The sequence below is a fragment of the Pezoporus wallicus genome, unplaced genomic scaffold (genome assembly GCF_028554395.1).
Source record: "Pezoporus wallicus isolate ANWC-B61680 ecotype Strahan unplaced genomic scaffold, APGP_CSIRO_Pwel_v1 contig_10389, whole genome shotgun sequence".
Taxonomy (NCBI): domain Eukaryota; kingdom Metazoa; phylum Chordata; class Aves; order Psittaciformes; family Psittacidae; genus Pezoporus; species Pezoporus wallicus.
In genome coordinates, this window is record NW_026637666.1 from 506,977 (window position 1) to 519,279 (window position 12,303).

Sequence of the window (12,303 nt, forward strand, 5' to 3'; positions counted from 1 at the left end):
TGCCATCTCTGCAACTAACTGAGCCCCATACATCAAACACTAACGGAATGGTGGTGGCTGTGGATTTGTGTCCCTTTTGGAGGAACTACAAGCAAGGCCAGAGTAAAAGGGAGTCTGTTCCCTTTGATCTTTTGCTCTCATTTGATCATTGCCCCCAGTGTGTGTTCTTTAGTTTTGAGAGGGAGGAACTCATCCTGATAAAGTTGTAGTATGTTTTGGGCAATCAGCTGCAGCCGGTTAGGGTTTGAAACTGGTGAATAGGTTTTGGTATATAAAGCATACCATTGAGCTGTCTGTTGGGCTTGGCAAATGGCTGACAGTTTCCGTACATCCACCACAAGCTTCATATATTCAAATTGAATACATAATTGTCCTAACCAGGAATTCAGTTGTAGGTAATTATTTACTCACAAGATAATTTTTGTCTTCTCTTTCTTTTGACTTGCTAGGTGTGTTTTATATATATATATATATATGATATCTTCATGTGCTTGTATTGATTTTGATTGAAATGTCATTGTTAAAATCACATTTTTTAATCTAGTCATTTCTTTTTGAGACCAAATTTTGTATCTCTAGCGCATGTCTTACACTTGGAAGCATGCATGGGCTTAGTAGCACTAATATTTGGCTGTATTTTGACTAGCATCAGACTCAGAGAAGAATTTAGTGAATATAAATAAAGCTACTGTTCATAGGTCAGGTCATATGTTTCATAAAACCGTGAGCCATATAAACTTTGTCACATCTTAACGAGATACGTATGCAACTGCTTTTGCAAGAGGGCTGCAGTGGGATAGAGATCTATACAGTTAGCGTGCAGAAGGTAGGAAAGCCGAGGACCTGTGCATGGACCGAATCAGGAGCGACTGTAAGTCAGTGTGGTTCCGCTGAGCTCTCTGATCCTGTACTTTGAAAACCTGTAAACCATAATATTAATGTTGCATGGCATCTGTGCTCATATCGAAAAAGTAAGACCTGAGGAGTTGTTCATAGTTTTTCATCGCTGCTCGTGGAAATGGCGTGGTTGTGCAGTGGCTCTGCAGGTCTCTATATGGCTGTGCGTGCATGGAGATCTAAGAGTTGCATTCCTACATTAAGTATATCCGTGAATATGTTTCCTCCACGCAGATGCATGCCTGCTTTCCTAACATTTGTGCCCTTGGTGTTTTTAAAACAAATCCAACACAGCTTGAACATGTTGAGCTCTTCAGTGTGTAATTACAGAATGACATTGTTTTGGAAGGCGGAAAAACCCTTCTGTTCCTCTGCAAGCTGGCATTAGTTAAAGTGAAGTTACTCATGCAACTTAAACCCAAGGTGAAATTGCAAGTACCTCATTTGTATGCATATAATAAACAACTGTGCAATTAGATAGGTGTTATAAATAGGATGTGGTGGAGATGCTCAGGCTACTCAGGTTTCCTAGATTTTATAGCAAGTCCCCAGCCGAGATTTGCTGCTCTCTAATTTTGCCGTTTGGGCTAACCAGCTGACGCCTAGTTGAAAAGAGTTATGTTCCTACAAGGCCACAGAAGCCTTAGTATTCAGCCTTCGTCTCCTTCGGATTGCGGAGAACTCTGTGTACCATCAGCAACTTCAATCCCACCCTTTAGGCCAACCCTCATCTATCAAACCCGGGCTGAGAGAGAGCGAGAGGAAGCTCCCAGATAAACATACAGCAGCGCCTAAACTCCTAATCACTCTGGGCTTCCGCTTCCAGGCCCTATAATTAGAAGTCCTTCTTTTCCTTGTATTCCCAGTTGACGCAAATGCTTTTTGTGGCTTGGCACCTCATTTAGGGCGTGGGCTTAGTTTATGGCCAGGCCAGAGTCTGGTTTAGTCTTCTGATACTGCATAAATAGCTCTTAACCCACAGTCTACATCTGTACTAGTTTTTCCTTTTATGCATATATTCTCTGTCGTTTTTAACGTTTCTATCCTGAAAAGAGGCTTATTGTTTCCCCAACAGAATGCACGAAAAGCGGGAAGCTGTAAATAAGGGCAGCTGTATCTCTCAGGTAAAACAAAGCTTAGGCAGTTGTGGGGTTTTTTTCCATCTAGGGTATCTGTGCCTTTTAAACTGGATTTTAATCATCTCAGTGGATCTGAGAAACCACACAGTAACCCAGTCATTAGTTTAACCTAGCTGCGCCCCTCACATTAGGGATAAGCAGAATCAGAATTGTTGCAGTGAGATACCTATTAAGTAATATCTGCTTTACACATAAATTTCCACTGGTTCTGTGTATGCAAGACGCTCAATTGATTTCAGATGTTATCTGTGAAACAGGGATTAATGCCAGTTTGAAAAATAAGCAGGAAATCCTCGAGAATTATTCACTTTTCATCTATGATTATTCATACATCAAGTACATCGTAAGAGAAAACATTTTGGACTGAACCTATGACAGCTTTAACCCATATTTCCGTCTAAACAGGTTTGGGGGGAAACTGTCACAAGGTCTTTTAGAGGGTTGAGTTGAAGTTTCCTGCATTTGAAAGTGAAAGTGAGGTGAGGACCAAGGCTCAAGTTCATGTTTCTCTGCTGGGATTTGGTGTTTCTATTGGGGGGGCTGCTCCTTTTGTTGTAGGGAGGTGGAGAAAGGAGCAAAATGGCTGGGCTGTTGTAATTGAAAGCTGTGATTCTTCAGTGCGAAGTCACGAGAGCTGGAAAATCCCACCCCCAGACGCAAGTCAAACGTTCTAAACCAGTAGTGATTTATTGGTCCAATAGCGGAAGTGAGATACTTCAAAGTCCTGGTTTAGAAATACACGCTCTTTCCCATCTGTGGTATTGTGCATGGGACCGCTGTGTTGACCCAGGTTCTGTGAGGATGTATTTGTATTTCACATGCAAGCAGGAGTATGAAAGGCCCTACTTTACCTTACTGAAATACAGTCACTAACAGAAGGAAGGGCCTGTTTTCCCTCGGTTTTCATCTAATAAAATGCATTGATTCCAAGCAGTGACAGACAGCAGGAGTTTAGATTAGGCATGCAAAACTGCCAAATCAGATAGCTCCCAGCTTTCTCTTTTTAAGCCAATTCCCTTCCACCCGCAAATGTATTATCTTTCACCTCTACACCCCTTCAAGTTAGCAAAACCAGACGAAAACCTATGTAAATCATATGGAACCCATCAGACCTGCCAATAGACAAGAGCATTTCACATCTTCATTTGTTCAGGTATGGCGTGTACCATCAAAAGAACAAACAGCTAACACCGTACACTGTCTGGGTTTGTGTATGTTGGAGTGTGTGGTCCCAAAGCGAGCTGCCTGCCAGTGCCCTGCTCCGACTGAGATCACAGGTTTGGGGAAAGATCTTTGTGAGGAGAAGGGTGGAATTCTCTGCCGCCCGCGTACCGTGGGGTTTGCTGCACCGTCCGCAGCCACCTACGTTTCCAGCCAGTATTGGAAACGAGATCCTGGTTAGCTAAACAGCCGATGGATTTGACGGACAACACAGCGTGGTAATTCCTGTGTTTTCACTGGCTCGGGATTATCACATAGCTTTCTGGTTCCAGCTTCCAGGCAGGTTTTTGGCTCTTTTCAAGGGTTTTTTTTACGATCTTCATCGCACCGTGCCATGTGATGGGATACGCTGCGCTCAGATCTCTGGGTGCACTCAGCTCTGTGTATGTATTTATAAGAGACTTCTAGCACTTTGGGGGGGGGGGGGGGGGGGGGAAAGAAAAAAAACCCTGGTTTTCTGTGGCCGTCTGCTTACTGTTGAGAGGAGCTTTATGTGTTCATCTCTTCCAGCTTCCCCTTCTCCAAGGTCCTTTCCATCTGGAATAAGAGAGAGCTCGAACGGACCAGAAGCACGCTCAGCTTCTATATAAAGCTATCTAATGCGTGAAGGGAGGCAAACATGGGAATGTGGAAAATAAATTCTCACTGTGTTGAATTAGAATCATTTGGAATATCCTCGCTCCGATAGTGGCAGCCTAATGCTAGCACACAAACCCCTATTTGCTTCCAGCTTTCTCCACTGGAAATGCTATATATTATTGAGGACGGCACACTTCACTAGAAGGGAAGTCTATTTTGTGATGCTGCAGAACAGAATTAATGCAAATTGTGTGCATAATCCCACACTAAAGACTTGGCTGACTTGCACTTGAGCAACTTTAGCTGTATTTCCTATCAACACAGTCACTACAAATCAAGGAAATTGCCAGTTAAGCCAACATTAACATCCCGACCAACCTCAACTCACATGCCTTACCGCCCAAACATAATACCCAAATGCACTCATGGATTTCTTAGCTCCATAACAAACTCTCTTTCATTTCTAACACTCAGGATCCGAGTAACAGCCTGTAACTGTAAAAGCATGTCTACTGGAGGGAATCTTGCTGAGGTCAGATTTAAGATTCTGCATTTGTGTGATTCCGAGGAAATGGATGTGTGCAGTGTGGGTGGCCTCGCGCTCTGGCCAAGCCCTACCAGCATCAGTGGTCAAGCTGAGAAGGAAACCTGTAGCAGTTTTGTCTCTAAATGCAGTTAGGGTTTCTTTTCAGTTTTGTGCCTTGCTGCTGGTGGGCCTCAGTCTCGAAAGTATTTGCTTACCTTCCCGAGATCCTTATTTCAGGAGGGGCATGGTCAAGAGAAACTGAGGCAATTGCCTGTTTGTGCTCCCATGATGTCTGCAGTGCTGCAGTGTTATCGTATCCAGAGGCTTCAGGGCTGTGCTTTGCCTCCCATGAGCTGAGGCCTGTGTTCACAAATCTTCTTCAGCTTCAGAGGAGGAGCGGGGGAGTGATGTTGGGCCCCAGAAATTCAAGGCTGTGGCTGCTGAAATCCTTCTATTTGGGCTTGAGGGAAGGGGGATTCCAGGAGGGAGAACACTGAGGATGCTGATGTAGTGATGCTGTTACGGTGATTCGGTGGAAGAGTTAATCTTCATTAAGAGAGTGTTTCCCTGCTGCTCAGTGCACGCAGGGATTGGTTTCCAGATCTCTACAGTGGCACATGCCAGGACTTCAGTGGTAACGGGCGAGAGCTCCCAGACCTGTACCATGCATGTTTGCTTAGCAGTGAGCACAAGAGGAAAAGATGAATTGTGGAGCCATGTGTAAATAAACTGGGAAAGCGAACAGTCTCTTATGGCAGATAGAACATAATCATTTATCCTTTGGAATAGGTGTCCTGGAAAACACAGAGAACTGAGTTCTCCTCCTGCAGGATAAAAGGGTTCAATTGTGATTTATGTGTGGAAATTCCTGGTTTTCTTTAACAGAGGGTACCTTGGCAATTATTTAGAAGGCACTTCGATGTAACTGTTAAACTGCTAAAGCCACTTTGTACTTGACATTAATGTCGGAGGACAACTTTGGATGATAAATTCTTTAATTTCATTACTAAGCATGGTCATGTGGGCGTTTTTATCCAGAAAAATAAATCTCATGTTCATTTATTATGGTCCTAAGTTCTGCCATGATCCATACTTTCCTTGATGTACAAAACCCCTTATTTTTTATATAAAAACTTACAGTAAATTCACTTCAGATATGTTTGTAAATGTTTAAAAACTGGGTTATGGAGTGACACATAGTGGAAGAAAAAAGTAAATAGCATATATAAGTTACTGTGATTCTGCTGATCTAATATAATCATTTCAGTACATCCATCAGTGACCTGGTTTCAATGAAGTTAGTACCTAATTTAATATTTCACTGCAAGCTCTCAGCTCTGATTTGCTGCCTTTCAAGCAATAAATCAGACAGTTTCTTTCACATGCATTTATAAGGAAGATGTTTCTTCAGGCTTGTTTTTGGTCTGGATTGTTTTGGCTCAGTTTCGATAATGTCTCTTCTTCCAAAAATTAATACTGTGGAAACATCAATCTTTTTTATACTGGCTCTTTCTCAGTGAAGAGCATTTTGGGGTTTCGCTCTAACATTCATCACTTCAGTGCTTCATATTGGTCACACAAGTTCTCAGCTTCACTTAGGATATTCCTTGATTTTTCAGTTGGCTTTCATAAATCTGCATTGTGATGTGTTCATAGTAATAGTGTTAACATGAGTTTGGTTGAAGTTCTGATTCATTTTTATGAAGTGAATCCCTTTCAATTCGGTAATATCCTGCAACTGTTTTCTGTCGTTTCCAGGAGACAAAGCGTAAGCCACGCTCGCCTTTTTAGATAGACATTCTTAAGCCTCTTCTTTTGCAGTGATTAATCTCTTATGCTTTTGTGTTTCTTTTTTCTTTTCTTTTTGTTTTACCCAGGGATGTTGCTGGTCACTACTGACACATTAGGCCATGATTTCCATGTTTTTCAAATACTGACACATCCTTGGTCATCATCACAAAGTGCCGTCCATCATTTGTATACACTTCACAGGGGAGAGACTGAAGCCAAAGTAAGTTAAACTATTTGCTGAAGAATAATCCCCAGACACCTTATACATTTCGTGTATGTTGGCACTTTAATGTTTGTTTCAGCACACAAAGAGCCTTTCTTACGTTGTAGCCACAGAAAGGATAAAAGCACAGCGTTTAACCTGGACAATAATAAATTCTTGCCCTTTACAATGAGGTGCTGTCAGATTTATTCAGATATGACACTAGCTGCAAAGAGCCCAGATTATTAGCCGTGTTTGTACTTAACCTTTTCTCATGTAACATGTTAAACATTTGTCTGGTGCCCGTGAAGCAACTGTCAGGGTTTGCTTGACTTTGGTGGTAAAACCAAAGATGGACACTTAGAGAGTTGAAAGGAAGAGTTAATCAAAAGACCGTGATTAACTTCTGTCTACACTTCAGCCCAGTGGGTGAACCCACTGGAAGCTGCAGTGGTGCGTACTTACCTTTCCAGTTTAGAAATCCCACTCTTAAAGGTGGAAGACTCAATCAGGCTATTGGCAGAGGGTGAAAAAGTCTGAAATGGTGTTTTAAATAACGCTCAGTAACCTGGCTTACTGGTAAAGTGGATAAAAGAGAGAGATGACATTTGCTGAGCGTCAGCATGGTAAAAGCAGTGCAGCGTGTTGTGCTTGAAGCCTTCACTGCAATGCTCCTAGGCATCAGGAGAGCCTCACCTTTGCAGCGAGTAACTGTTGGAGAACCTGTTTTAAATGCATAAATAACAATGTCACCACAGGGGAAGAAATGAGTATTGCACTTGCTGATGCAATTACACACTGAAAGCACAGACTTGTGACAGGCTGGCACATTTAAACTAGTGTGACAGGGAGAAGCCTCAGGCACTGTGGTTATGACCCCAACACTGGAAGCTTGGATTATTGTGGTACAGTGACTGTAGTTCCTTCAAGCTATGGTTTTTTTTTCCTATGAGTTGTGCAGTTTCCCTTATGGCTTTTGCCTTACCTTTGTAACAAGTACAATCTGAAAACTTTATTTATAATGTAGTAGTGGTTGAGGATGTTTCATTCTGTGTGAATTTAAACTACTGGTAGTTTAAATACTCTGAAGCTTTGCTGCTACTACTCTGGAACAGTGTAATTACTATTATAGGCAGTGGTTTATTATAGGAAGGAATAATGAGTGTGGAAAGTGAGAGGAAATAAGGAAAAACTGTCCATATGGGATACAGTACTGGTAAGTAATTTTTATCAATAATATAAAGGTCATTGGGATCTGTGTGTATACATATACTTTGTCATTTGAGCATGTACTATGATGTGTTTAATGTGTTAGAGTTATTTTTGTTCTACTTTCATACAAAAAGTGGGAAATATCCTGTAAGCAGTGTTGAAACCCAAAGCATAGGACTCCAGTCACTAGGAACAAAGAAGTTCTTCTGGTTTCTGCAGCTGATAAATTTGTTTTTAAGGCATACATTGCAAACCACCCATAACATGGCTTAAAGAATAAACCTTTCTTGACACATGTTTTTGGGGGGATATAATATTAGCATCTCTGGGAAAGCATTGCATTAAAATCCTCAGAATCAACATAGTAAAGTTTTTTCCCAGTTTGCCACATAGCTTTCATTTGGGGTGGGAACAGTGTAGCTTTTGGGGCAGTATAAAGTAGGGAAAATTGTAACCAGTCTGAGGCACATTGATGGATTTCACAACTCTCCTGATAATTGAAGTATCCAGCAACAAGGTTGCGTTGGTACCTGTGATGCTCAATTCACATCTGTGATTTAAAATCTTTATATAATATGACTGGGTTTACTTTTTCTTTTGGAATAACAGTGCCTGTAGTTGTTTAGTGAGAAGGGGAGGATGTGGTGCTGCTCTTCTGTTCTATAAGTTTCATGTATGAGTAGCATTAGACAAGAATTTTGGAGACTATTCAGTTTAAATTCCCTGTGAAGACATTCTGAGGCACACACCAGGAGCCTCTGTACCTCCTGTCTTGGTTGGAACAGTATTTGCACATTTGCAACCAGACTTCTGTTTCCCCCTCCTTGGTTTAAAGCTAACTGTGAATCAAGGCCAATGGTCTTAAAGGTCACCTTCTGTACTGGAGCTATAAAAAGTTCTAATTTGTGTTGATGGACATGAGTGATTATCAATGTCAAAAATTGTTTAGCTAGACCCCGTTATAAATTGTTTCAACATCCTCATGATGCCCTTGTTATATGTGGTATTTTAATGTCCATACTGAAATCATCTGCTTTTGTACGTGAGATTCTGGCCAATGGGGCTTTGCCACACACTTCCCAAAATATCCTCATGTCCCATGCGTGATTTTTCTTTTCTTCCCTTGTGATCCATTAGCGTGTTCTGGTGTTATAAGGCCATTTAGTTCATGGACAAAGAACTGGTACATTGGTAATGTCTATAAAAGTTTCCTGTACTTGTCTGAGTGGCTGTGTCTGAGCTGTGGGACACAGGATTTCCCTGTTAGGGATCGGTGCTGCTGCACAAATTGACTGTACATGGAGTACTCTGTAAGACCAGTTTTTCCAAGGAACATTGGATATGCGTGTATGCATATCCAATGGCGTGCCACTTTCGCTCTGGGAGCAGAAACTTGGGAGCCATATATATTGGTGTTCCAGATATGGACAGGTATATCGTGTGTTACATGTTTGAATTGTAATTTCACCCAGTTTAGAGCATCAGCCCTGGGGTATCCCCTCTTGCAGGGCTGCACAATTCCCAGTTCTCCCTTTTATGTTGTGTTTAGTGCTTGAAGGGCAGAGCAGTAGCTTGGATTTTCACGTCTGTCTCCTAAGAGGAGGTGACAGGAAGTCCCCTCTGTCGTTCACATCTTAAGTGGATTAAGTTGCACACTTAATGTATATTAAAGAAGAAGCAGCAAGTGTTGTCATTAAATAATGGTGTTTTCTGATCGATTTACTGCAATCAAGCAGTGTCTCTGAGTCACCCACATGTCTTTCTCCTGAGTCAGATGTTTTAGCCGTGTGGTTCCTTTGACAAAACTAAAGAATATATCTTTCATTTTTCTAAATTCCTGATAAATTCTGGTTTGGGGTTGAGAAATTTCAGTCTAAAAGACCATTTCTACCTTTTCCTGACCATTTCTGAAATACAAAGCCTGGGTGTACAGACATCTCCAGGGCTTTTGTCTCCTTTTGTCAGGATCTTGCCCTTAGCCAAAGCAGAATTCATGCTAAGCATTTGCAATGAGTTGGCCACTCCAACCAGGCAGTGCTGCTGAAACCATAGCATTAATGAATGGGGTAAATCAGAGACTTCCTATTTTAATTTTAAGAAAAGAAAAGTGAAAATGGATTTAGTACAGAATGTTGTGTTTGCATTGGTAATCCATCCTAATAGCTATGCTTGTGCATTACAATGCTTTGTGCATTCCAAACATGTAATTTTCTGCCTGATGGAAAAAGGGATGGAGCTGTCACAGATTCTTCCACAAAGATAAGCTTTCCCTGCACCAAAATGTTGCTCACAGCAGATTGTACCAGTATTCAGTGTCTGGTCACAGGCACTTCCTGACCAGCTGATGGTCACTGTACCCTGGAGTGGTGTCCAAAGGCATTTGCTAGCCATCTTTCAAGTACTTTTGTTGGTCATCTTCTTCTTAGGGCTTGTCTGCCGTGCCAGTCCACTTGGTGCTGGCTTCATGATGCTGAAGAGATGTGGGTACTGTGCTTGGTAAGGTGGTGGGTATTTTAAGCTTCCATTCCCCTTGACACACAGTTAAGGGTAAGTAGTGGTATTGTCCCTGACTGTTCACAGCTAGTCTTCATAACATGGTTATCCTTTTCTTTTCCTGCACGCTTTGAACCATAAAACAGCGTTACTGGGTTCTAAAGTACTGTTATTGCAAATCTGTGTTGTATTTGCTGACTTTGAGCAGCAAGGATAGGAAGAGGCCTGTGTGCTGACTAAACATTGAGTCAGGCCTGCAAACATCACTCAGTTCCTGTCAAAGCCGCTGACTTCTTTGTGTGACTCAGGTGAGGATGGGGTGATGAAAAGTGGACTTCTGCCTTGGAAGGGAATTGTGAGGACAACGGCCATGAAAGGATGTGAAGTGCCCAGATACTCCATTGGTTCGAGTGACGCGAGTCCCAAGGTCACAATATTCCAAGTTACTTTTCTGCAAACACGGACAGAAGTCACTATTTCAGTTACATTGGATTACTGTCTTTTAGTCTTTAAGTGCCACTTATGCTTTAGGATGTTTTTACCTAAGAGAACACAAACCCGTGTGTTTGCTGCGCTGTGTTACATTGTGAAGGCTCATTGCAAGTGCTGGTTTTATTTAACCATACCAGAGAGAGAACTGAAGCTCTCCATGCTTGCACAGTTCAGCTGCAAAGGGGAAAACTGTGCATGTGTATTTGGGGCACGTTTTGGCTAAGGATACATTTCCTTGTCCTACAGCTCTTGCAAGTAAGTCAACACTTACTGCGCTCATTTTTTTACCCAAGAGCATTGAGGAAGGTTTTTAATGAAGGTATAGCATGTTCTGAGCTGAGGAAGCTCATTTACTTAACAATGGAAGTTAGACTGTCACCCGAGGAGCCTTCCTCTTTGATCTGAAATGGTAAACAGAAAAAAAACCAAATCCCTGAAAACAGAATTATCTCAACCTCGAACAAATAAACGCAGTGATAGCATCAGTGGGCTGCTGGCCAGGGTCCTATGTCATCTTTTATGCTGTCAGGCTTCTGTTATTCTGACTCTCAGACTGCTGCTGTAGCTGAGTTCAGCCAGCGCAGGTAAACAGAGGGAATGATAAAACCATTCCAACGGGGGCTGCTGCAGAACACGAGCAATTTTACAGTTCCCTCGGGAAAGCATGGATGTTTTGTGACGTGATTTCACAGGGACTGTTCAAGGTTGTGTCACGAGCTGTGTCCAGGTAGTGAAACACTGGAAGGGTTTACAAATGTGATGGAGACCTCTGTGGTTATTAGAAGTTTCTTCCTATCCTTGACATAGTTATGGAGTTGCAATTACTGGAATAGTCTCTGGAAGAGAGACTTCCTTATGTCTGGAAAGAACCTGGGGACAGTCTTGTCATAATAAAGATAGATTTAGGGAAGTCGATCAGTCTTTGATGGAAGCAGACAATAAGAGACTGCTGCAATTAAAAGTAGCTTAACTATCTTGAGGAGACAGAGCTGTACACAGAGTGGCAGCTGCAATTTCACTTATTAAAGGAAAGCAGCTACTCTGGCTCAAGGATCCTACCTGAGTGTCTCGCAATGGCCAGATTCTGCTGTAGTTTTTATACAAAACTGAAATCAGCTTTGACGACTCATGGAGACAGCGTTGGGCCTGTGTGGCTCTGATAAATCCTATTGTGCAGTCCATGATTTTATTATTTTTTCATCTGTTTTTTACTCCATCATTTCCTTGATTTTCCCACCAAAACAAAATCAGATGCAGACCAGTTCTGTAATTTATTTTGACCCTTGCCTCCTCAGTCCTGCTGCTCCTTCTCGTTGTTTAATGATATTGGGGTTTTATTTCTGCCATGCCCCTGCAGAGCATGATTAAATACTTAAGTCGTGTCCTTCGAATGGTGTGTTTCCTCTGTGACGTTGCATAGTGTGCCTGAAACTGGCTTAAGTTCGTGTTGCAGTAGTGCCAGTCGTGCTTTATTATCGTTTCACTTCACTGTGGAAGTTTAGTTGAATGCAGTGAAATGCACAAAAATGTACAAATTGTACTTGGTATAAGTTACCACAATGGGAAAAAGGACCCTAGGGGAAAAAAGAGCACCAGAAAGCTCAAAATGTGCTTTAATATTTATGTGTTATAATTCCTGTGGAAACACATGGTTCAGTGTTGTGAGCTTTGTTTTCTAACTATTGCATTATGCACATACGTCAGGAGTGGATTTGCCTGGGGAGGTACGTGGTAGCCCAGCAAGGTCCTTC

The 12,303-nt window shown here is 41.9% G+C and overlaps 1 protein-coding gene across 14 annotated transcripts in view; it reads left to right on the plus strand.

The window, feature by feature from the left end:
- The window catches only part of BCAS3 (BCAS3 microtubule associated cell migration factor), a 361,207-nt gene that overhangs the window by 101,080 nt on the left and 247,824 nt on the right, over positions 1 to 12,303 (plus strand). For all 14 annotated transcript variants that reach the window (XM_057407125.1, XM_057407127.1, XM_057407119.1 and 11 more), the window contains one exon: positions 6,240 to 6,373. In XM_057407125.1, coding sequence (XP_057263108.1) covers positions 6,240 to 6,373 — 134 coding nt within the window. The remainder of the gene's footprint in view (positions 1 to 6,239; positions 6,374 to 12,303) is intronic.